General features: G+C 39.8%; 1 protein-coding gene across 2 annotated transcripts in view; it reads left to right on the forward strand.

Moving 5' to 3' along the window:
- Positions 1–27827, forward strand: part of LOC112254505 (protocadherin-15) — a 222762-nt gene that overhangs the window by 140052 nt on the left and 54883 nt on the right. For both annotated transcript variants that reach the window (XM_024427170.2, XM_024427178.2), the window contains 6 exons: positions 6195–6323; positions 10333–10638; positions 11047–11277; positions 17904–18020; positions 22990–23130; positions 26258–26370. In XM_024427170.2, the coding sequence (XP_024282938.1) occupies positions 6195–6323; positions 10333–10638; positions 11047–11277; positions 17904–18020; positions 22990–23130; positions 26258–26370 (1037 nt within the window). The remainder of the gene's footprint in view (positions 1–6194; positions 6324–10332; positions 10639–11046; positions 11278–17903; positions 18021–22989; positions 23131–26257; positions 26371–27827) is intronic.

Below are 27827 nucleotides of genomic sequence, written 5' to 3' on the forward strand. Positions count from 1 at the left end.
ATAGGATACTCAATTAAAGCTACACTCGTTGTGAATCCAGCGACCATGTCAGATTTTAAAAAGGCGAAAGCATAAGAAGCTATTATCTGATGATAGCACAATATTAAACAAAGAGGGTAGCATATTTCAACCCTGCAGGCGCTACACAAAACGCAGAAATAAAATATAAAACATGCATTACCTTTGACAAGCTTCTTTTGTTGGCACTCCAATATGTCCCATAAACATCACAATTGGTCCTTTTGTTCGATTAATTCCGTACATATATCTCCAAATGTCCATGTATTTGACGCGTTTGATCCAGAAAAAAACAGCTTCCAAAAAAACACAACGTCACTACAAAATATTTCAAAAGTTGACTATAAACTTTGCCAAAATATTTCAAACTACTTCAGTAATACAACTTCAGGTATTTTTAAATGTTAATAATCGATCAAATTGTAGACGGGTGTCACACCCTGACCTTAGTATTCTTTGTTTTCTTTGTTAATTTGGTTAGGTCTGGATGTGACATCGGTGATGTATGTGTTTTTGTCTTTTCTAGGGATTTTGAATGTTTATGGGGGTGTTCGCCTATCTAGGTGTTTTGTAAGTCTATGGTTGCCTAGATTGGTTCTCAATTAAAGGCAGCTGTCTATCGTTGTCTCTGTTTGGGAACCATATTTAGGCAGCCATATTCTTTGGGTATTTTGTGGGTGATTGTTCCTGATCCAGTGTGCCAGTGTTTGGTGTTCACGTTACGGGACTGTATCGTCTTCATAATTTTTGTAGGTTTGTTGTTTTTGTTCATTGTTTAAGTATTCCCATTAAATATGGATTATATTCACGCTGCATCTTGGTCCTCCTCTCTTTCACCCGAAGACAATCGTGACAGAATCACCCACCAACAATGGACCAAGCAGCAGGAGGAGCAGTGCAATCAGGACTATTGGACTTGGGAGGAGATACTGGATGGAGATGGACACTGGACGCAGCCGGGGGAATATCGCCGCCCCAAGGCAGAGCTGGAGGCGGCCAAAGCGGAGAGGTGGCGGTATGAAGAGGCAGCACTGCAGCACGGCTGGAAGCCTGAGAGGCAGCCCCAAAAATGTATTGTGGAGAGGCACACAGGGAGTGTGGCGAAGCCAGGTAGGAGTCCTGCGCCAACTCCCCGTGCTTACTGTGGAGAGAGAGGGTGTCGTACTGGTCAGGCACCTTGTTATGCGGTAGAACGCACGGTGTCTCCAGTAAGTGTGCTTAGCCCGGTGCGCTGCATCCCAGCTCCCCGCATCTGGCGGGCTAGGGTGAGGATCCAGCCAGGGCAGATGGTGCCAGCCCTGCATTCCAGACAGCCAGTTGGTCTCCTCGGGCCAGGATATCCTACACCGGCGTTGCACACTGTGTCTCCCGTATGTCTGCACAGCCCAGTGCGTCCTGTGCCTGCGCCCCATTCGTGCCGGGCTAGAATCACCATCCAGCCAGGACGGGTTGTGCAGGCCATTAGCTCGAGACCTCCAGTGTGTCTTCACGGTCCGGTCTTTAGTGAGAACTTTAGTGAACAGACAGAGATCTAAAAAAAAAAGATTCTGAACGGTTAGTCCTCGGTTTTTGCCTGCTACATAAGTTCTGTTATACTCACAGACATGATTCAAACAGTTTTAGAAACTTCAGAGTGTTTTCTATCCAAATCTACTAATAATATGCATATCTTATATTCCTGGCATGAGTAGCAGGAAGTTGAAATTGGGCACGCTATTTATCCAAAAGTGAAAATGCTGCCCCCTATACCTTAAGAAGTTAACTGCACTATACTTGTACACTGTACAAGTATTACCAGCAATGGAATACAGAGGATCCTCCTCCTCTATTGGAGGGACTGCCACTGCCATGTCCTATCCGTGATGATAGGCTTTTGGATACGGGTCCCTTTCTATCACAACGGTTCACAGGGAGTGCCAAGGATGAAGCGAAATAGAGCTCTGCCCTCTAGGAAATTCATATTTTGTGATAATAATTCAACACTGCACAGAAAAAATGTGGGTATTTAAGTCTCAGTGTTGTGGTAAAAAGCAGTATGAGTTGATTCTAGTGGAATCAACACCACATGGTGTGGTTCTTACTTGACTGTGTTGGGAGGGGCCTTATCATATTTCCCAGCATTCTTTGTTGCAGGTTTCTTTTTAGAATAGTTTGTTTTAATATCAGGATTTCTGCATGCAAATTGATTTATCAATTGATCTTATACTTCACAAAGATAAAAAACAATTTTCTAAACTAATCCAATCTATATGTGGTTGAACTTATTCAAATGGTTTAGGTAGCCTCATTTATCATTCTTCCCTACATTGGCAGTCATTTTATCTGCAGATTGAAAGTGATTAATAGTTCCAATTGTTGGATATCCTAACATCTGTCTGGATTCCAGAAGGAATTGTATAGCACTTCACTAGCCAGCGTAATGTATCGTTGCATTTCCTTTACAAGCAGCTCATATATATTTTTGTACATAATTTTGTACACATAAAAATGGCATAAAAACATCGAAAACAGCATTTGAATATTACATTTAAATTTGTTAAAAAGTACATGTTAAAAACAAACATGAATAAAAACACTTTTTCTTGTAAAACAATCTGTAAAAGCCATTTAACTGTTGTATAAATTATTAAACAAAGGTAAAACATTTTTAAGACATGACATGGTAAAAAGTAACTTTGTTAAAAAGCTGTCTTCAGTCCTTTGTACAGTAATGGAGTGGATTCTTATCAAACTCACTTGGTGAAGGCTACAGGACTGACAGCCATTAAATGCAACACTCATGTCTCTGTTATTAGCAAACACAGTCATGGCTGGTACCTCCAAATTCACTCAAACGGCACCCTGAGAAATAAATATGCAAATAAGCAAATAAGGCTTTACACAGTCTTAAAACAACACCAACAAATGAGTCATTGTAACACAACAGGTCTTAATTCCCTAACACTGAGAAAGTGTAATAGCATCAGCTCTAATTAAGAGTTAATTTAAAAGGTCCAGACGATTCTTTCTCAATATCAAACAATATAACTTTTAAGAAAGTGTTACCTTTTAACACTTTGGGAGTTAAAATTCCGAACCCAAATTTGCTTTGTGTACTGTATATCCACAAAGATAATTAATAATAATACATTTAATTTGTAAAGTGCTTTTCTCAAACCCAAGGCACAGAAGAAAAAAAAGTGTACATTTTTATAAAAATAATAAAAACAATGAAAAACAGACCATTGTAATCAGACAATAATCAAAGCTGTATACCGGTGTTGTCAAATCCGGTGGACAGGAGAACAGAATTAACATAGGTCCTTGAAAGCTTTTCTGAACAGCTCAGTCTTTAGCTGTGCCTTAAAACGTCTTGATACTACCCATCCCGCATGCGGGAGCGTAACGTAGCCTCAAACTAATTAGCATAACGCAGCGGACATAAATCTTACTAGAAAATGTTCCTATTCATGAAAATCACAAATTAAATATATTGAGACACAGTTTAGCCTTTTGGTAATCACACTGTCATCTCAGATTTTTTAAATATGCTTTACAGCCAACGCTAGACAAGCATTTGTGTAAGCATCAGGCAACATTTTCACGAAAATAAGAAAAGCAATCAAATTAAATCATTTACCTTTGAATAACTTCGGATGTTTTCACTCAGGAGACTCCCAGTTAGATAGCAAATGTTCCTTTTTTCCAAAAAGATTATTTTTGTAGGCGAAATAGCTCCGTTTGGCTGAGAAATCAACCGGAAAATGCAGTCACTACAACGCCAAACCTTTTTCCAAATTTGCTCCATAATATCGACAGAAACATGACAAACATTGTTTAGAATCAATTCTCAAGGTGTTTTCCACATATCTATTCGATAAAATATCCGTCGGGACAATTGGTTTCTCATAAGAAGCGATTGGAAAAATGGCTACTTGTGTACTTTACGCAAGATTTCCATGTGGTCCCTTACCGCTATTCTTCAACATAAATGCGTAAAAAAAACATCACAATTCTGTAGACACCTTGGGGAATACGTAGAAAACATAAGCTCATTCGTAGCTCATTCACAGCCATATAAGGAGTCATTGGCATGAGGCGGTTTCAAAAAATGCAGCACTTCCTGATTGGATTTTTATCTGGGTTTCGCCTGTAACATCCGTTCTGTTGCACTCACAGACAATATCTTTGCAGTTTTGGAAACGTCAGAGTGTTTCCTATCCAAAGCTGTCAAGTATATGCATAGTTGAGCATCTTATCGTGACAAAATATCCCGTTTAAAACGGGAATGATTTTTTATCCAAAAATGAAAATACTGCCCCCTAGTTATAAAAGGTTAAACGAGGCTAGTGGCTCTGCAGCCTTGACAGTGACTGGAAGTGCATTCCACAGCTGAGGAGCCGCACAACTGAAAGCATTATCACCCATAGTTTTTAGTGTGCTGTGTGGCTGCTGAAGGGAGATGGACCTGGAGGAGCGAAGGGTGCATGTGGTAGGATGAAGTCAGACAGATACTTGGGTCCAGAGTTGTACTGTAGATGGACTTTGGATGTGCTAACAGCCTTAGTTGTTAGCCACCATATTGTGTTTTCTGCATAATTGAAGTCAGTTTGAATTAGCTTCAGTAACTGTTTGATTTAGTGTCTCTGTATTGACTTCATTACATAGTTTCTTCGGATAGCCTTATGCATCATTAGTAGAGTATATTTGTCTTTGCCTAGTCATCACAGATGCTGTTATATAAGTCTGCTTCGGAGACTGATTTCCAAAACTTTCTGAAAATATTTTAGATTCTTTGCAGCTTTTGTTTGGCAAATTATTATTATATTATTATTATTCAATTATTTACATTGTATCATCATACAGAAGGTAAATTCATTTAGTTTTGATTTCCCTCATAGCTCTTCAATACTCTGCAAAAACACACACTCATACAGTACAGTGTGTGACCGACCGGCTTGATTCGGTCTTATGTAGCAATGGTGTTTTTTACATTGGATAAAAGTAGAGTCTCAGAGCTAGAAACTAGTATATCATACACTACAGTTGAGGAACAATGGGAAAGGAATTCTGCTTTGAAAGTTGATAAACTTGCAACCTCATTTGTGAGAAAATGGGCCTTGAATTTTTTTGTACCTAATGGAGAGCTCTTCTTTGTCTACACCCATTAAGCATCGTTCACACCCTCTTAAGCTTTAGCCCCACCCACCTCTAAGGATTCACATGTGAGGCTATGTACTAAATAACCAAAGATTTCAAGACTAAAGGCTGGTTTATAACACGGATGTGTTCGTAAATTTAATCTGCAGTGCCAGAGTGTCTGGGCATTCGTAAACTAAGAGCGTTGCCAGATTGTTCATTCGTAAATTCAGAGCATAACTCTCTCAGAGCGTTCAGAGCGCACACTGGACGCTCTGGCCGAGTAGTCGGGTTGATCCGAGCATTCTGACCCAACAACAGTAGTCAAGCACCCAAGCTAACTGGCTAACGTTGACAACAGCTCACTTTGACCATTTTACTCACCCTAGCTGAGCTAGTTAGGCTGTTTATCCAGAGTGTTGGTGACTGCAACTGTGCTGCTGGCAACAATTTCATTATGCTTTTTTGCCAACATTTACTGACAACCGCCATACTCAACGGATGTTGAGCGTTAGTAAATTCATCAGTTATTATGCGCTCTGGCACACTCAGATGAGAATGCTCTGAAGTCAAAGAAGATAACTAGAGGGACTTTATCAGCTACGTGATATCTTTCAAAAAACCTGCGTTAGAAAGGATTACCTACACATACTGACCAGCTCATGTTATGAACAGAAGTGTGCTACCCTACATGGCAGATCAATCGGAACTCATCTCTCGGCATGTCCAGCCAACTCATTATCTCAGACAGTCATGGCTTGCGGGAAGGTTTCTTGCTTTTTCCATGGCTAAGCCAACTTGGCTCTTGATTAACACTTTTATTAGTATTTACAGATGGCATACAAGTTTGCTATTAAGGCACATGAAAGTTCACGTTCCAGAAGACATTTCTGCCCAAAAACGTATTTTGATTTAAAAAAGGTTTACATTCAATTGGAGCTCCCATGAAGAAGTGTTGCGCGACATATGTCTCATTTTCTGAAACGAGTCATGTATGTTTGTTTGCTTATGCACACACACACACACAACTTGTTTTTTCTCTCTGTTTTTGTTTCCAGACCTCCACCACCACAGTGAACATAGTGGTGACTGATGTCAATGATAACAACCCTAAGTTTGATCTGACCCTACCCAGAAACCTCACTGTCCAGGAGGAGGAGGCAAACATGTTTGTGGGTCAAGTCACGGTAAGCACATCTGATGGGCTAAAGATGCAAACAATATGGTAGTATGTTTTTTGAAATTCACCTGAATACCTTGAACGTAAATATGAAGAATGACAACCTTACTTTCTCCTGACATTTCCTAGCATTTCCCTTCTTTCTACCTTTCTACCTGGCACAGCTTTACTAAGCAGGCCTTCTTTGCCATTTCTCTAACCCAGCTACTCCCAAATTCCCACAGGTGTCCACAGCAATGCATGTGGCGATAACTCAGACAGGCTCTAATTGACTGGAATACAATTCTTTGCTGAGTTGGGATCAAAATTATTACCTTTCCCTAGTGATATCATTATTTTGGTTTGAGCTGCACCCTGACAAATGATGACACATGAAGTGTTAAAGGGCAATTTCACCACTTTTCACCCTCATTTTAATTATCTCCAGCACAGTATCAGTGTCTACATACCGTTTTCTGAAAATGGCGCATTTCTACGTTTCTACTTTGTTTCACTTTTAACTTTGTTTGGAACATGGGGTAAGTGTTTTTTTCAATAAACAGCAACAACAAATGCTGAGAAACAAAAAACAAATACACAGTTTTCCTAGGCATGACCATGTTGCATCAAGACCATGTTTAAAAAAGAAGAAATACAAACTTCCATGACATTTGCATCAATTAATTATCTGTGGAATACAGAATTACAGTTCTGCAGAGGGATATGATAGGTAGGTCAAACTACCACTAAACTGTATGTTCACCCACACTGTGCCATAGCAGATCAGTGAATGACAATTCACAGAAAATAATGATTTATTTTTAAAGTGCTAGAAGGGAGATAAGATTAATTTCTATGGGAATCTGTCTTTACATCCACCAACCCTGGAACACCAAGACTGATCTCTGACTTTAAAGTTCCCACATCTCTAATATTTATTTTCCTAAGTTACTAACATAGACTACAAATGTCACAGAAATGGATAGGGGAAGTAATACATGTATCAAGAGCATACGAAACAAATGCATTGGTGCATTTTATACAAAAATAAATCTGTTTCTTCTCCATGGGCTATTTAAGTCTGACCCTTGAGTTCCACAGTTCTGCTGGTTGGTATCCTTCTCTGTAATCAGGGACTGACTCAGACCTGAGACACCAACTTTACTTGACACCCAGCATCATAACAGCAGGGTGGCAGGTAGCCTAATGGTTAGAGCGTTGGGCCAGTAACCGAAAGGTTGCTAGATCGAATCCCGAGCTAATAAGGTACAAATCTGTCATTCTGCTCCTAAACAGGGCAGTTAATTAACCTACTACATGATTTCATAACAGATATGGAATCATGTAGCAACCAAAAATGTGTTAAACAGATCAAAATATGTTTTCTATTTCAGATTCTTCAAATTAGCCACCCTTTACCTTGATAACAGCTTTGCACACTCTTGACATTCTCACAAGCAGATTCATGAGGTAGTCACCTGCAATACATTTCAATTAACTTGTAATTTGTGGAATTTATTTCCTTCTTAATGCGTTTGAGCCAATCATTTGTGTTGTGACAAGGTAGGGGTGGTATACAGAAGATAGCCACCCTATTTGGTTAAAGACGAAGTCCATATTATGGAAAGAACAGATCAAATAAGCAGCCAGAGATCAATTAACCAAATATACAGACAGAGTCAGTGAAACAAAATTACATTGACTGATAAAAAATGATAATCAGACAAGTCACAGGCTTTTGATCAGGAGTAGGACAGGCAGCTATGCGAGTTAAGAGCTAAATCCACGTGAATAACACGATACGAAATGTTTTGATCAGCTAATATATGAGCAACTAGTATAAAGATGATCATTAGCACTCACTTCAATGTAGCTCACATTTCTCCAGCCTTCCATCCAACCGAGGATTAATTGAAAACTAAAATCTGACATTGATGAATTTATCTAGATGAGTCCCCCAAGTTTGTCTCAAAGCAAAGCGATGGCGCTGTCCCAATCAAAAAGGTGCTGAACTGATAATCTAGGTGGCCACACATTACGATTGCTTTAAATTAGTATAATGTTTGGATATGACTTTGGGAGTTTGATACAGTTTGATACAAGTTTTCAATTGCATTAGCTTACTTTATTCCAATATTTTCATAATTCAGAGACAGAAAGGTGAAGCAATGGCTTTTTCTGGCCACTCTTCTGTAAAGCTCAGCTCTGTGGAGTGTACATTTTAAAGTGGTCCTGTGGACAAATACTCCAATCTCTGCTGTGGAGCTTTGCAGCTCCTTCAGGGTTATCTTTGGTCCCTTTGTTGCCTCTCTGATTAACCTCTTGATTCTAGCCATCCCGGATCCGGGATCGTGAATACAGCCTCAAGCTCAAGCACAAGCATTTCGCTACACTCGCATTAACATCTGCTAACCATGTGTATGTGACAAATAAAATTTGATTTGATTTGATTTGCAGCTCATTACCATAACGCAACGTTAACTATTCATGAAAATCGCAAATGAAATGAAATTAATATGCTAGCTCTCAAGCTTAGCCTTTTGTTAACAACACTGTCATCTCAGATTTTCAAAATATGCTTCTCAACCATAGCAAAACAAGCATTTGTGTAACAGCTAGCGTAGCTAGCGTAGCATTTAGCATTAGCATCAGAAGGCAACATTTTCACAAAAACCATAAAAGCATTCAAATAAATCATTTACCTTTGAAGAACTTCGGATGTTTTCAATGAGGAGACTCTCAGTTAGATAGCAAATGCTCAGTTTTTCCTGAAAGATTATTTGTTTAGGAGAAATCGCTCCGTTTGGTGCGTCACGTTTGGCTACCAAAAAAAAAACGAAAATTCAGTCATCAAAACGCCAAACTTTTTTCCAAATTAACTCCATAATATCGACTGAAACATGGTAAACGTTGTTTAGAATCAATCCTCAAGGTGTTTTTCACATCTCTCTTCATGATATATCGTTCGTGGAAGCCTCCTCTCTCCTCTCAATCACTTAACCCACTAGGCTCGTAATTTACCAATTTTATTAGTATTTACAGATGACATACAAATTTGATATTAAGGCACATGAAAGTTCACAAGTTCGAGAAGGCATTTCTGCCAAAAAACGCTAAATTATTTTTTACTTTGAAACAGCTCTATTGTGAAGTCGTAACTTGCAACATACGCCTAGTTTCCTCAATCGGGTCAAATACTGGCATGTTGTTCTTTCTTCTGTTTTCGGAAGGTTTAACACCAGGGCTCAATCTTTAGCCGTGGCTTTGAGCATTTATCTGGCTTTCTGTGTAATACAAAATGGGGGTAAATCACCCTTACCCCATCTAAGCCCTCTCTCTCTTTCATTTTCATTTGTTTCTTTGATTCTCTCTGTGCTACTCCTTCCATCCCTAGCCGCGGTTAATAACTCAGCAGTCAGGCTTGAATTGAACAGTGGCTGGAGAAGTGTGACCAGATTTCAAAGTTTTCCTCCCTTCTCTCTCTCTCCTGCCCTCTCCCTCTTTCCCTGTTACCATGATTACAACAGAGAGGAATTTGTGTCTGCTATTCACACACAAAAACCACGATGGCACACACACTCACACACAAGCTTGCACATACTCACACACTGGAATAACAATGACCTGACATATTCATTAGGGATTTAGAATTTGTTAAGTAACTAACTTTCTGTCTACCCTGAAGGATCCTCAAAATGTACCTCATATTTTCCCTATTCAAGGAATTCCCTTTATAGGAAGAGGTTAATGGCCCTTTAAACCTATTGATGATTAGTCTTGTCTGTGACAAAGACACTTATCTTAATGTGAACAGAAAATTAGACTGAAATTAACACTGGGCTTTAATTTATGAGAACCATGTCAGCTTAGTAATTTTTAAGTGTACATTATTAAAGTGTGTGTGCATGAGTAAGTTTTAACACATTTTAACTGTGGCTTTATTCATGATATAGCACAACCCCTTGTACATTACTGCTTATGCATTTCCAAATTTCCCTTTCCCTTCTTCACTCCACATATTTACGCTTCCCCTGCAGGTCACAGATCCAGATGCAGGGGCTAACGGTCTGTTGTGCTACAGGATAGTCAACCACCCAGGTTTCTTCACCATCAACGAGAACGGCAGCATATTCACCGCAGTGCCTCTGGATCGGGAGCTCAGGAGTCAGTATGACCTGATAGTGGAGGCCTCTGATGTGGCGGTGTACCCCCGCAGGACCACCTTCACCCTCTCTGTCCTTGTGATAGACATCGATGACAACAGCCCAGAGTTCTCCCAGAAGACCTATGTTGTCAACGTCCCCGAGAACAGCCCTGTGGACACTGTGCTGCTGCGTTTCAGTGTAAGTCTGTCTGTCTGTGTGTGTGTGTGTGTGCGTGTGCAAGTGCGCATGTGTGCGGGTATGTGCTACAGCTTCACTGAGCAATGAGCATGGTGGTTCTGAGACTTAGTGTAAGTGTGGGTGTGGGGGAGGGGATTCTGTAGCTTCTCTCTCTGTTAGGCTTTGTGCAGTAAGGGCTTCAAACAGCTTAACTATTAAATTCACCCTTTAACATCCTTTAACTTCAAAGCGACTCCAGCTATCAGCCGATTTGGCCTCCATTTCAACTGCCATTCTCTTCCAGGCTGGTAGCAAACATCTATAAAAATGTGAATTTCATTGCAATGGTTCTGACTGCAGCACCTCCACCCACCCATCCCTCTCTCTCTCTATCGCTCTCTCATCCCTCCCTCTCTCCGTCCATCCCAGGCGGTGGATGCAGACCTGTTCTCTAACGTAACGTACCGCATCAAGTCTGCGGAGGACATGAAGCTGTTCTCAGTGAACCCGATCTCAGGCGAGCTGTCAGTCCTGCAGACCCTGGACTTTGAGGACCTGGCTAGTATGGGTATGGGGGCCAACTATACCTTCCAGGTGGAGGCCGTCGACCAGGCTGGGACCATGCCCCCCGGTGAGGCCACCGTCACTATTCGGATCACGGTACGATCACGTCGCTCTGTATTCACTGTGTTTGTCAAGAGTGATAGTAAAAGTAAAAAATACTGTTGCTTCACACTCATTGTTTCCACTCATGATGGTGACTAGTAGGCTAGTGCTTGAAGAATATGCAAGTTATGGCCCTCATCAAGGTAAAAGCGCTTCTTGCTTTACGTGTACAATGTTATGTACCATCATGGTCCCTAAGGACAAGTATCAGTGGTGAAAGATGCACACTAACAACACTGTAGAAGTAATAGTCATAGTCTGCTGTCACTCTTTATTCACTGTGCTCTACATATAATTTGGAAGCTTTCCTCCTCTGGTTAGGATGAATAAAAAATATGTTTCCAACTACTTTACCCTCATTCCCCCCCAGCAAAAGTAGTGCTGGTATAAATCAACAAAGCAATACTGTTTCACTGCCAGCAGCAGTAATAACAGTTATAGACAATACATTATATTGTGCATTTGATAGGAGAAGCAATAGTTATTATTGTTGAAGCTAGAGGTGCTGATAGCAGTGATAGAAACAATCTATTTTAGAGGCGGTACGTTTATCTCAATATTTGAATATTGAGAAAGCAACTTCATTAGCAGTATCACTATCAAGAGAGTAGTACTTTAGCTCTACATGAATAGCAGTCATGGTATTATGTCATATGTTGTGAATTTCATTTAATGATCACCTCATTCTACTAGGCTAGCTAAGAGACCGTTGCATTGGAGTCATGATTGTGTCTTTGTTATGGTGTCAGTGCTGTGTGTAGAAAAAAACATTTGTAGCGGTCCTAAAGAGCTGCCCTGCGCTACACCACACTTTACATGTTTGACATTAGAGAACCTCCCAACATATTGATGTTTCTTATAAAAACTGTTTACAATCAAGCTTAACACCAAGTAATTTACTCTCCTCAACTTGTTCAACAGCCACACCCTTTATTCTCAGATTCAGCTGAGGTCTAGAACTTAGGGAATGATTGAAAACAAATACAATGTTTATTACTGGCCACCCATTCCAAAACTGACTGCAACCCTTTCTTAATAATTTACCTTTGAAGAACTTCGGATGTTTTCACTCAGGAGACTCCCAGTTAGATAGCAAATGTTCCTTTTTTCCAAAAAATATAATTTTTGTAGGTGAAATAGCTCCCGTTTGTTCGTCATGTTTGGCTGAGAAATCGACCGGAAAATGCGGTCACTACAAGGCCAAACTTTTTTCCAAATTAGCTCCATAATATCGACAGAAACATGGCAAACGTTGTTTAGAATAAATCCTCAAGATGTTTTTCACATATCTATTCAATAATATATCCGTCGGGACAATTGGTTTCTCATAAGAAGCGATTGGAAAAATGGCTACCTCAGTACTTTACGCAAGATTTTCTGTGGGAGCCATCATGTGACCACTTGCTCAATGTGGTCCCTTACGGTTGTTCTTCAACGTAAATGCGTAAAAAGACGTCACAATGCTGTAGACACCTTGGGGAATACGTAGAAAGTGTAAGCACATTCTTACCCCATTCACAGCCATATAAGGAGTCATTGGCATGAAGCGGTTTTAAAAAATGCAGCACTTTCTGATTGGATTTTTATCTGGGTTTCGCCTGTAACATCAGTTCTGTTGCACTCACAGACAATATCTTTGCAGTTTTGGAAACGTCAGAGTGTTTTCTATCCACAGCTGTCAATTATATGCATAGTCGAGCATCTTGTCGAGACAAAATATCCTGTTTAAAACGTTTAAAAAATGTTTATCCAAAAATTAAAATACTGCCCCCTAGTTGCAAAAGGTTAACACTTCTAACAGTCCATTTCTTAACATGTGCATGTTTATCAATAATTGTAAGCATCAATTTCATAAATTCATCAAGTTCAGCGTCTGGATGCTCCTTGTTAATCTTATGGAACTTTGGCTTTTTGGATATAGCCACTATATTGTGATCACTGCATCTAATGGGTATGGATACAGCTTTAGAACAAAGTTCTACAGTATTAGCAAAAATGTGTTCAGTACATGTGGATGATCTTGTTCCTGTAGTGTTTGTAAACTCACCCTGGTAGCTTGATTAATAACCTGAAACAGATTGCAAGCACTGGTTACAGTGAGAAGTTTTCTCTGGAGTGGACAGCTTGATGAAAACTAGTCAATATTCAGGTCAACAAAAAAGTAGAACACTCTGTTTACATCACATACACTATCAAGCATTTCACAAGCAACACCCCCCAAAAAAAAAAAAAAAAAAAAAACTGCTTTAGATGAGACAGGTGGACCTACAACCGCAACAATTCAATAACACTTTACATGAGATCTTCTCTCAGCATTCACGGACATGGCTCTAAATATATACAGCAACATCTCCCCCATAAGCATTCCTGTCACTTCTGTAGATGTTACATCCTTGTATGGCTACTTCTGTATCATCAAAGGAATTATATAAGTGAGTCTCCGAAATGGCTAATATAGGAATGTTATTGATTTCATGAACCTTGTTTCTAAGGCTACATATATTATTATTGGCTATTGTCAGCCATTTCCTGGGTAGTTTGTCAGTGATAGACATAATGTGTAAAAGAGCAAAAAAAAAAAAAAACATTCAGCAGTCCATTAAAAGATCCTCACCTGTGATAGAAAGACACCCTGTACCCAACAATACTCCCACAGGCCCTGGTCTTTGTCATGTTAGCAATTTAGGCTATGCTGTTACTTCTTGCGGTTCCAGACAGGGCAGGTCGCAGGGAAGAAGGAAACGGCAACAAACAGCAGGGATCTAGACAGCCACAAGCCCAGAACAATCTGCGGTCCCAACCACAAGGGCTAACCGTATTGCAAGCTACGTTCAAGCCCTCAAGAAAAACCCTGCTGATGGATAACTTGCGGTCGCGTTAGCCCTGGTGCTATTCCAGGGCTGAATGACTCATTAGCTTTGTTACTGCAATTATGTGAGGATTTTCAGATGCATGTTTTCCCATTCCAATTTTTCAGGAGATTAGCCTCTCAATTGAAACTAAAAGATTAAATGCCTCCTGTTTTGGCACACCGTGTCTCGCTATGTTTATGTGTGTGTGTTTTTGTGTGCTCGCGCGCGTGTGTGCGTGTATACATCTGTGTGCATGTGTGCGTATTCTTATGTCTTGAGTTCTTACACTTCACCCACTGAGTAGGTGTGCATTTGCTTTATGCAATGTTTAGGTGGTTGTGCATTTGCTTTATCAGGGTGTAAGTGGGTTTTATTTAGCCCAATGGCGGAACCACTGACTTCAACTCTGTATTCACAATTTTGACATGGCAGGAAGGGAAGTGTGGTTCCTCAGGTTGTTCCTCTGCAGGCCCAGCCAACCTGTAGAGTGAGTTTGTCCTCCGATAAGGATAGTGTTTGATGCAGTTTCCTTGTAGTCACCCAGGAACAGTGTTTGATGGGATAAGGCACAGTATTGCTTATGTTATCACACCCTCCTGGCTGCTATTTGATATGGCCTACATGCATTAAAGTGGGACTAATGGATTCACACGGGGTTCCTATTAGTGGAGTTGGAGGAGACTCTATGATTTTCCTTCTTTCCTCCATTTAACACCTGCATAGGCTTTTGAAGTCTTTTGTGTTTGATTTGTTCTCGTGTTATTCTAAAGGTTTTCTTGTTTCATTTCAATGGAAGGCCTCACAGTGATTGATTGTGTACTCTACCTGTGTCCTGGGGATCGTATTTAAACTCACACACTTTTCCTTATTTTCTCGCAGTTTCTGAAAACACACTGTAGAATCTGATAGAGCGTGTGTGTGTGTGTGTGTATTCGCCACCTGCACAAAGGAGGAAAACACCAAGGCATGGCTTTGTTATTGAAAACTGAAGCAGTGAATCACAGTTTGTCAGCTCTACAAAACACAAGCTGCATATAGATGGACGGGAAATGTGTCTGTGAATGACTGAGTCTTTGCCTTTCACAGTGAGGTCCACTACACATGGTTAGATCAGAGTTTATTCAGGAGCTCTTCTCTCTACCGTTCAGCACCGACCCCCTTCAACCATACTATCAGAAATGACATTACATCATATGAATAAATGTTTTGTTCTATTGCTGCTGCTGAAGATCTTGATTGTATATTATGGTGTCAGTGTTTGGCCTCCATCCCGCAACTAGGCTATATATATATATATATATAGAGAGAGATGCCATGTTCACAACATATTAGTTGAGGATGTTGTTTCAAAGTCTAATGCAACGAAATGGACAGCGCTTTCTAAAGTGATGATTAATTATAAACACCCATATGCATATTAGAGCTAATGCATAAGCATAGGCCTATATATGAGGCCAAGCTTGGGAAAAAAACATAATTATTAAAATAATGATTGTGCCGTTATACAATACATAGCCAACCACATATTACACATGGCAGAATTTAAAAAAAATAAAACTGATTTAAGATATCTTTGGTACATAATTGGTCTAGTCTAAATGAAACTAATTCCGTTTTGTCCTAAAGTTATAGTGCTTGGTTTAGATTTAGAATAGACTAGTAATTTATTTGTATTTTCCTAATTAATAGACTGACACATTACCTTTAGCTACAGAATATCTCACCACTGCGAGCTTCCATCTCCTACTCTCTCTCCTTCATTCCTATCTCCAGCGCGCAGAGAGAGGGGTTGTCAACAGTTTAATTAAATATATTTTGTTGTGAAAACATGTTACTATCGATGTTCCTGATGTTCCCGAATAGATTTTACTAGGTTTCCCAAATTTATCCCATAGCATGCAGAGTTTGGGCGGAATCTCCTGTGGCACTCACAATTACCGGAGTAGCCTACCCAACATGAGTGAAAAATGTACAGGCGGGAAAGTGGCCTCCATTCGCTATTCCAGTGCATATGGATGACATGTCTTTTTTGTCTTGCCTCTGTTATTGCCCATTTGATAATGGGCCATTCTAAATCGAAACTAATTTCAAAAATTAGGGAAGACCAGATTAAATTGAGAATAGCCTGATGGGTGAAAATATGATCACTTGATGAGAGAACAGCATGTGGGGCGGCAGCGTAGCCTAGTGGTTAGAGCATTGGACTAATAAACAAAAGGTTGCAAGTTCAAATCCCAGAGCTGACAAGGTACAAATCTATCATTATGTCCCTGAACAGGCTGTTAACCCACTGTTCCTAGACCGTCATTCAAAATAAGAATTTGTTCTTAACTGCCTAGTTAAATAAAAAAGTGCAGCCTGCAGCAAGGAACAGAGCACAAGCTTTTTTTGGTGACTTTCCCAAATCACAACTCACCAAATAAATCACAATCTAGTACATACTGTAGGACCTGTTTCAAATGATCACTTTTACACTCAACATAGACACTCTCGCTCCGGGAATGGGAAAAATATCCATTGTATTTTATTCAGCTAATTTTAATTATATTATTCTTACTATAAAATCATATAATATAAAATAATGTCATGGTACTTATAAGCATATCTTGTCTGCCAAATGAATAAGCCTACAGCCTATGGCATGGAGCATAGCCAGAAAACATATAGTAGGACAACTCATATTCTGTTCATCTGAAATAAAGGTTCTTCATCTCATAATGTTTTTTTAGACCTGCCTAAAATTAATCATGGATTCATTGTGATGGTGTATATTCAATTGATTCATTATACTTTTTAAATGTACTGTAGATGTTCCAAAGGCACGCATCAGAGGCTTGTATGCTGCTTGTATGAGTGGAGCCTGGAGATGCTAAACATGTTTAAGTTAATTATCGGTCAATTAACATGAGAGCAGCAGTCTTTTGCATGAAGACTGACAAAATTGAATGACGACCAAAGCCCTAGGAACATACAGTATCAATCAATCAAATGCATTTTATAAAGCCATTTTTACATTAGCAGTTGTCACAAAGTGCTATACAGATACCCTGCCTAAATCCTCAAAGAGCAATATGATGATGAAGCAAAAAAAACGAAGAAAAACTTCCTAGAAAGGCAGGAACCTATGAAGAAACCTAGAGAGGAACCAAGCTCTGAGCGCTGGCCAGTTTTCTTCTGGTTGTGCCGGGTGGAGATTATAAGAGTACATTGTGAATTAGGCCAGATTATTCTTCAAGATGTTCAAGTTGATGTTCACTACAGTGTACTAATGAGTTCATTATCAGATATGAATACACTGTCCTAGAGCAACGTCTGGGGCCAGACACATTTCCTCAACAATTACATTATTTGAAATAAAGTATTGTGAGCCATTTATTAAAGTCACATAATAATGCTTCCACTGAACTTTGTCAGATAGACATGCAGATCGCAGTTCCAATTGCAGAGGATAAAACACGTCTCCAGCAGATTCAGTTTGACCCTGACAAAGCCATGCATAATCCATCATTGAGCTTCAGCATCCCCCTCAGTATTTCTAGTCAGATTCGTCTTTGCAAGACAGTGATGTTTGCTATCACTTGCAGACTGATTGATACATTCTGAGTCTGACAATGGATACAATGAAACTGAATCATGTGATGATTCATGCTCTGACCCAGACTTTCTTTCCTTTACCTCCAAAGCATTGGGGATAGAAAAAGTGAATATTATACATTTATAATCGCTTACAATACTTTATGCATCTATTCCTTTTCTTTTTATTGACAGGATATGAATGATTTCTCGCCAGTGTTTAGCCAAGCCCTGTACAAGGGCCTGGTGGCCCCCAATGCAGAGAAGGGAACAGTCATCACCACTGTGTTCGCTGAGGACCAAGACCCTCCTGTGAGTATCACTGACTGCTCAGTGACCAAGGATTCAGACTAAGATTCATATGTATTGGTCTTAAAGAGGATAATGATTTTCACAGCTCATGGCATCATAGCTGATGACACAAATGATTGTTTATTACACAGCGTTGTGAAATACAGCACTACCAGCAAGAACCAATGTTCACTTTGTAAAAATAGCTACCTGATTGTGTTTTATCTGTTCTGTTCCCTCTGTCACAGTTATTATAATGTGATGATTACTTCTGTTAAGTACCGTTTCAGTCTCACCCTTCTGTCTATTTGTATCTGTCTTCATTGGCTTTGACATGGCTGAGCAGTTCCACACAGCCTTGCTGGTATAACCAATTTATTTGTGAATTAAATTACACCATATGGCACCAACATTTTGACACCCTGTTTGTGCTTAGAAATGATTTCCCCTATCACAGGCGAGGCTGCACAGAGGCAGGGGAAATCAGATTAGGTTTTTGTGATTCAGCACACCATACACCACAGATTTTTACTGCTTCCCGTTCGCTCTGTCAATAGGACAACAAGGACAATACAAAAAAGAAAATACATTCTGAATCAAATAAATGCTAAAGAAAAAAAAGTTATTTTGTCCCCGGAAAAATGTAGTTCAGCGTCATCAATTCGATGCAAAATTAAGGTTTGTTTATTGGTAGTGTAATCACCTAAATATTTATTTAATAACCCCACAGGTGAGTCAGCATTCTACCTTAAATGCTCTCACACCCTCTCTCTGTTCTTTTGAGACTGGAGTTGTTTTGAATTATATCGAATGCATAGCATTGTTACATGAACCTAAAAGTCCTGAGGTTCTCAAAGTGTTTAGTCCATGTTAGCTTGAATGGTTACTGTAGCATGTTTTCTGTGTAGAGCTAGTTAGCTTTGAGCTGGGCAAAAGTCGCAGGGTCGAGGATAGAAGTACAAATAACAATACCTTTTGCAGCAAGTCAGCAGTGGAATGCAGTGTGGTATGGCTAGCCAGAAAATGTATTAGTAATATGTAATAAAAACAGAGACATTTGGGGCTTCTGTGTGCACATCTCTTCCTCACTTTCTTGCAAGTGAGTGTCTCTCCTTTTTCTCACTTGTTTCTGCCCCTTTCCCCATCTCTTTCTCTCTCTCCCTGGCAGTCATCTGACAAGGATTTTTATATAATTGAGTGATATGTCATTTTTTTATAGTCTGCATCATTATATTGGACTCTTCTGTGAATTGTGTCCATCAAAAACAATACAGCTTTCCCTAACAATCCTCATCTGACACTTCTCGAATCTGGCAGCTCGTTATACCCTCCCAGGGGGTCTTTTGAAAAGGACATTGTAATGAAAGGAGATTGGAATGAAAGGACCTCCAGCTGGTTGTGTTCCCACCAGGGTAGGGGGCCTATGTTCTCTCATTACTCAAAACCTTTGCACTTAATTTATCTGAATACAGTTGCTTAAAGTGATGTTGTAGTCATTACACAAACTGATAGAGTCACTGTGACCGTGTAGGGGTCCACATTTGAGTTTTATCAACTTAAAATTTTGGAAGAACTGTTCCTCAGGAGCTTCATGAAATGGGTTTCCATGGCCGAGCAGCTGCACACAAACCTAAGATCTCCATGCACAATGCCAAGCGTTGGAAGTGTAAAACTCAACGCCATTGGACTCTGAGCAGTGGAAATGCATTCTCTGGAGTGATGAATCACACTTCACAATCGGGCAGTCCGGCAGACTGTAAAGTTTGGTGGAGAAGGAATAATGATCTGGGGCTGTTTTTCATGGTTCGGGCTAGGCCTCTTAGTTCCAGTGAAGGCAAAGCTTAACGCTACAGCATACAATGACATTCATGACGATTCTGTGCTTTCAACTTTGAGGCAACAGTTTGGGGAAGGCCCTTTCCTGTTTCGGCATCACAATGTCCCCGTGCACAAAGTGAGGTCCATACAGATATGGTTTGTCGAGATCGGTTTTAGAAGAACTTGAATGGCCTTCACAGAGCCCTGACCTCAACCCCATCAAAAAGCTTTGGGCTGACTTGGAACGCAGACTGCGATGCCAGGCCTAATCGCTCAACATGAGTGCCCGACCTCACTAATGCTCTTGTGGCTGAATGGAAGCAAGTCCCAGCAATTTTCCAACTACTAGTGGAAAGCCTTCCCAGAAGAGTGGCCTTTGTTCAGACATTCACAGAAGTAGATACAGCATAACACAATCATCCAAACCGGAAAATGTAGGCTACATTTGTCTTAGTGGAAAGATTGACTTAACACAAGCTGTCACAAGCTGTTTGTATAACTTTCGACTGACAGAAACGTACTATTTAAAATTAATCACATCACCATTGATCAAAATTATTGAGTAAAACACTTTCTAGAAATCAAAAGTAACCCGAGGATGGGTAGTTTGTGCACGCCCAGAATTTTTCTTCTTCTTCGCAACAACCAAAGATAAGAGCAGACAAGATTAGTTTGGTCTGTTAATAATATGCATGTTGAAGGGGGTGTGTCGTCTACGATCATCCACTTCCCTTCATTCGCTTCTGAAAGTTTACCTGAAAGATGAGGGAACCATTATTTCACCTCATTATAACATCTTTGATCTGACAGATGTTTACGTGACACCCACAATGCATTGTATGATGTCAACAAACATGGCGCCACACATAGCTGGCAAATAGCTTAGCTCATTATAATCAGTACAACCTTCAAAAAAGTATTTTACACACATCATAGGTGTCCGTTACAAAATACGCAATAATCGGAATGCATTATGTCACCAGTACTTGAAAACATGTGAATAAAACTGTAAATACATTATGCTCCATACATACATACATACATACATACTATATGCACCTACAGTAGAATCGACAACACGGTACACAGAAAATATAGAAACTTATTCTATGTTTAGTTGAGCAAACACTGTACAGAAAATAAGGCACTTACTTTGATAGGAACTCACACATGTCCAAAGTTATTATTTGTAAGGAAAACAACAAGAAAGGCAAAGCGACCACCAGTAAGAAAATGTTCGAATTCTTGCAAGACTGCGCAAATATATGCATACTTGATCTACGCAAACATGAGTGAAGTTCGGTGGGCTCTCCTCCAAGAAGGTTCAGTAAAGCCTCAAACAGAAATGGTCAGCATCGCTGAAATGGGCTACTTCTATGTGAATTAATGAGGAGGCGGAACACACCTCAATTCAAACTGCTGTTAGAAAATACAACTTGTTAGAAGATAATTAGAAATTGACAAGTTGAAACAGCCTATAGATAATTAGTAGGCAGCACGTGTTGACTGTCCTGTTGCATAATAATCACATTTTGGAACAGTGAGTGCATTCTGACATGACGTGCATAAAACAACTCACGCTGGGGCGACCATAAGAGATGTTTGGAACATTGTGAAATGGCTAATGCCCATGATTTTGGAATGAGATATTCGATGAGCAGCTATCCACATACTTTTGGTTATACAGTGTATCTCTCCCTTTCTGTGCATGTGTATTGTCTGTCTGTCTGTCTGTTTGTCTGTTTTCTAGTCCCTTTTGCACTCCCACTCCCGCACTCCCACACCTTTGTGTCACCTCTTTTTTACTGTAGAAAATATACTGTATGTATTGCTCAGGGGGGGGGGGGACTGTCCTCGGAGTTTCGACCTGCCATATCAGTTCTGTTATACTCACAGACATAATAGTAACAGTTTTAGAAATGTTAGAGTGTTTTCAATCCAAATCGACCAATTATATGCAAATCCTGGGCTTCTGGGCCTAATTAACAGGTAGTTTACTTTGGGCCCGCTTTTCATCCGGATGTGAAAATACTGCCCCCTACCCAAGACAGGTTAATGACTGTGATAGGAGAAAACTGAGGACGGATCAACAACATTGTAGTTACTCCACAATACTAACCTAATTGACAGAATGAAAAGAAGGAAGCCTCCTGTTTTCAATAAGGCACTAAAGTAATACTGCAAAAATGTAGCAAAGCAATTAACTTTTGTCACGAATACAAAGTGTTATCCCTTGGGCAATTCCAATACAACACATTATTGAGTACCATTCTCCCATATTGTCAAGTATAGTGGTAGCTTCATCATGTTATCGGTATGCTTTTAATCATTAAGGACTGTGGAGTTTTTCAGGATAAAAAGAAACCGATTGGAGATGCAGGCAATATCGTGGAGGAAAACATGGTTCAGTCTGCATTCCATTAGTCACTGGGAGATAAATTCACCTTTCAGCAGGACAATAACCTAAAACACAAGGCCAAATCTACCCTGGAGTTGCTTACCAAGATGAAAGTGAATGTTCCTGAGTGGCCAAGTCACAGTTTTGACTTAAATCTGCTTGAAATTCTTTTGGCAAGACCTGAAAATGGTTGTCTAGCAATGATGAACAACCAATTTGACAGAACTTTGAAATGAATCATGGGCAAATATTGTACAATCTAGGTGTGCAAAGCTCTTAGAGACTGACCCAGAAACACCCACAGATGTAATTTTCTCAAAAGGAGATTCTAAAATGTATTGACTCAGGTGTATGAATACTTATGTAAATGAGATATTTCTGTATTGTATTTTAAATAAATGTGCAAAAAAAACATGTTTTCACTTTTTCATTATGGAGTATTGTGTATAGATTTGTAGATTTGTATTTATTTTGTCCATAATGATTTCAAGTTGTAATTCAACACAATGTGGAATAAGTCACGGGGTATGAATAGTTTATGAAAGTGCTGTAGGTGCACGACCCGGTTAGGTGAATTGGGAATACGTTTGCTTTCCAAGCTGCTTTTGAAATGGTTGCCTCTTTGTGCCTACTCTGACCTACTCCTGTGTGTAATAAAAAATAATATATCAGTCGATCAATTATGTCCCCTATGGAAATATACAATATAAAATGTTAAAATAGAGGAGTTCACTCATCTAACATGTCTGTCTTGGTCCTGTGTTTCTGGCCCAGGGTACTCCGGCCAGTCTGGTGCGTTACAGAGTGGAAGATGACCAATCACCTTACAGCGGTAGCATCTTTGATGTCGAGGAGGAGTCTGGGAGGATAATCACCAAGGTCAACCTCAACGAACAACCCAGTGTCACCTTCAAGGTAGGTGGTGATGATGATGCGTCGACAGACACGGTTTCCCTGTTTCTAGCTCCTAACCAACATATGATTTAGTTTATTTTGATGTTATTTCTTACATTATTTGCTCACACGTTTCTAGTACTATTAGCTACAGCCAAAAATAACTTTGGGATATTAAATTGGAGGTCACTCACCAGAAATTCGACTCCCCATACCTAGATCCTTTGTTTGGACTCCCCAAGCTAGCCCCATTCATCCCAGGTGATTTTACAAAACGTCACCGCTGGAGAAGAGGGAGCAGGAGTGGGATCTTAGTTAGACTCAGGAGGCATGCATTCCACCTACCGCATCAGAGAATATTACTCACTAATGTTCAGTCCTTGGGCAATAAAATTGATAAACTCAGGACGAGGATCTCCTTCCAGAGATAAAGGACTGTAACATACTCTGTTTTACGTAATTCTGTCTCTCTCCGGATATATTGTCCCTGTCCATACAACCAGTGGGTTCTCCATTCATTGCGCAGAGAGGAACAAAGGCCTCTCCGGGAAACAAAGAGATGGAGGGGATGTCACATGATTAATAAAACACAGTGATTGTGCTAATGTACAGGAATCCTTTTGTTGGAATATCTCACCATCAAAAGCCAATCGCATTACCTCCCGAGATCATTTTCTTTGGTTATAGTCCCTTGCTCGTGTTTCTTGGCCCAAGAAAGTCTATTCTTATTATTGGTGTACTTTCGTAGTGGTTTCTTTGCATCAATTCAGCCATGATGACCTGATTCACGCGGTCTCCACTGAACAGTTGATGTTGAGATGTGTCTGTTACTTGAACTCTCTGAAGCATTTATTTGGGCTGCAATTTCTGAGGCTGTTAAAACTTCTCTGGGATATGTGGGATGCTAGCGTCCCACGTAGCCAACAGAAATGTCATAATTCAAATTCCTCAAACATACAAGTACTATACACCATTTTAAAGATAAACATCTCGTTAATCCAGCCACGGTGTATGATTTCAAAAAGGCTTTACGGCGAAAGCACACCTTGCGATTATGTTAGGTCAGTGCCAAGTCACAGAAAAACATACAGCCATTTTCCAAAGAAAGAAAGGTTGTCACAAAACTCAGAAATAGCGTTATAAATATTCACTTACCTTTGATGATCTTCATCGGAATGCACTCCCAGGAAACCCAGTTCCACAATAAATTTTTGTTTTGTTCGATAAAGTCCATCATTTATGTCCAAATACCTCCTTTTTGTTTGCGCGTTTAGCCCAGTAATCCAAATGCACAGTGCGCGAGCAATTAGTCCAGATGAAAAGTCAAAAAAGTTATATTACAGTTTGTAGAAACATGTCAAACGATGTATAGAATCAATCTTTAGAATGTTTTTAACATAAATCTTCAATAATGTTTCAACCGGACAATTCCTTTGTCTTTAGAAATTAAAAGGAATGCAGCTAAATCTCACGGCCGCGCACCTGACATGACATTCTGCTAGACCTCTGACTCAAACCGCTCTTATTCTCTCCCCCTTCACAGTAGAAGCCTGAAACAAGGTTCTAAAGATTGTTGACATCTAGTGGAAGCCTTAGAAAGTGCAATATGACCCCATAGACACTGTATATTGGTTAGGCAAAGACTTGAAAACCTACAAACCTCAGATTTCCCACTGGTTGGATTTGTTTCTCAGGTTTTTGCCTGCCATATGAGTTCTGTTATACTCACAGACATAATTCAAACAGTTTTAAAAACTTCAGAGTGTTTTCTATCCACATCTACTAATTATATGCATATTCTAGCTTTTGGGCCTGAGTAGCAGGCAGTTTACTCTGGGCACTCTGGGCACTCATGAACTTATCCTTTTCATGATAGGCATTTTCATTATAGCACTTGATGGTTTTTGTGACTGCACTTGAAGAAACCTTCAAAGTTCTTGACATTTTCCGGATTGACTGACCTTCATGTCTTAAAGTAATGATGGACTGTCATTTCTCTTTGCTTATTTGAACTGTTCTTGCCATAATATGGACTTGGTCTTTTATCTTCTGTATACCAACCCTGCCTTGTCACAACACAACTGATTGGCTATAACAGATTTTTTTTGTTATTAATATTTTTCATAATTTCATGATTAGAATAGACTAAAATATAATAGAATAAAATGTGATTGTCCATACAGGATGGGCAGTTTTCTTTGGCATCACCTTACAATAAAGGGATCACATTCACATACATTCTCACATCATACACATTTAAACCAGTCAGTCCAACATATTGTATACATTAAAAACATAGAGGACATTGATACATTCACTCATAACTGACCACTGTCCCAACTGCACTGGATAGATAAGTACATACTGATACAATTTACGTTGCATTAGTAGTCCAACAGCACAAAGAACGAATGAATGTTTGAACACGTTCTTCTTGGCCATGGGCATTCTGAAGTGGATGGAAACCTCTCTCAGTAGTCGTTTCAGCAGTGTGTGTATTTGCATTGTATTGAATTCTGAACTAAAATCAATAAATCAAATCTGTGCATAGGATTTTGCATGTTGGAGGTGACTAGCCACCATTTTCACCAAGGTCAGGTTAGCATCCTCAGTCCCCCTCTGTGCCTTGTAGGCAAACTGTAACAGGTCCAGTTGATCTTCTATGGACAGGGTAAGGTGCTTACTGACAACCCTTTCCATGCATTTGGCCAGAAGGGGCATTAGGGCCACAGGTCGAAAGTCATTTGGTGAATCGCCCCCTAGCAACACCTTCATCATCTTTTTATTCTTCAGGCTATTATACAGACTCCACTTGTAACTAAACCACAATGTACCTGCATATGAAGTTCCTGAAATGATACAATTCATACACACACTCCCACAGAAGGTCATCTGATTGTATGTGGAGGTAACCTTAGCAGTAAGCGCTAGGAGCAGGTGCTGAGTGATATTAGCTCCTAATAAGTCTCTCTCTCTCTCTCAAGAATGTTGGATCGATAGATTCATACACGCTCTCTGGGTGGGTTGAAGCTTGGTTCCCAGACCTTTTTGTCCCCTTTCCAATCTCTCCTGTTATTAGTTTTCATGCCCTACATACATGCAGAATAGATGGCGAATTAGTAATGCATGTGCTTATGTGTGTTCTCAGTTGGTTGTGATAGCCTTTGACGATGGAGAGCTAGTGAAGGAGAACCGGACCCTGGTGGAGATCACTGTTCTCCAGCCCTCCAGGATCCCCATCTTCACTGAGGAGGAGTACAGGTAACACAAACAAACACATGCACACATGCACGCACACCAACACACACTAACACTAAAACATTTTAGTGGTCCCCCTCTTGGTGGCGGAAAGATAAAAAGTTTTAAAGTGAATTTCCTGCAATTCTACGCATTTTGCTATGGGACGTAGAGAAAATGTTGCAGTTAAAAAAACACATTTCATGCAATTCTACACATTGTGCCATGGGGCGGACAGAACATTTTGCAGTTTGGAAGCGCAACAGAAGCCAATAAACTAATTCTCTGATAGAAAACCTCCTATGTGGTGTCGATATTAGTCAGGAACATTCTATTGTCAAATTTCACAATAAAGTGTAAATATAATGATTTTGTCAGTCTCATCCAAAACAGAGTTTTGTAAGCGAGTTCGTCATGACTTACTTGAGGGTTGGGTTTTGATTTCGACAATGCTGACTTGCCTACTAACGCAGAATACAAAGCTGGGGTGAATGCGCTTCATTCAATCCTACCACAGAACACACAAGACAGTGAGACAGACCTGCCCATCAACACAGCGGTCTGACTTTGTTAACATGTCTAACGGAACCCCCCCCCCCCAACATTCGGCTGAAAAGGCAGTGCGGGAAATCCTAAAATATTTTTTTTGAAATATTTTGCATGAACAAGTCCAATACAGCAAATGAAAGATAAACATCTTGTTAATCTACCCATCTTGTCCGATTTTTAAAATGTTTTACAGCGAAAACACAACCTATATTTAGGTTAGAACACCACCATATCTGTCCAAATATTATCTGTCAGTATAACAGAACTGATATTGCAGGCGAAACCCTGAGGAAAATCTAAACAGGAAGTGGCTTCTATTTTGAAAACTCCATGTTCCGTAGCCTCCCTTTGCTGGATTTAAAGGGATATGAACCAGATTCCTTTTCCTATCGCTTCCTCAAGGTGTCACCAGTCTTCAGACATAGTTTCAGGCTTTTATTTTGAAAAATGAGCCAGAACGATAACATCGCGTCAAGTGGTCACATGAGTTTTGCTCGCACAACAGAGTTTGGACAGCCATTATTTTCCCCTCTCCTACTGTAAAAGACATTTGCGGTTGATATATTATCGATTATATATTTTAAAAACAACCAAAGGATTGATTACAAAAAATGTTTGACGTGTTTCTGTGGACATTATGGAAAATATTTGGAATTTTCGTCTGCGTTGTCGTGACCGCTCTTTCCTGTGGATTTCTGAACATAACGCAACAAACAAACGGAGGTATTTAAAAAAATAATCTTTATGGAACAAACGGAACATTTGGGAGTCTCGTGAGTGGAAACATCCGAAGATCATCAAAGGTAAACAATTAATTTGATTGCTTTTCTGATTTTCGTGACCAAGCTTCCTGATGCTAAGTGTACTTAATGTTTTGTCGTGCGATCGATAAATTTACACAAACGCTTGGATTGCTTTCGGTGAAAAGCATA

The sequence above is a fragment of the Oncorhynchus tshawytscha genome, linkage group LG01 (assembly GCF_018296145.1).
Source record: "Oncorhynchus tshawytscha isolate Ot180627B linkage group LG01, Otsh_v2.0, whole genome shotgun sequence".
NCBI lineage: Eukaryota > Metazoa > Chordata > Actinopteri > Salmoniformes > Salmonidae > Oncorhynchus > Oncorhynchus tshawytscha.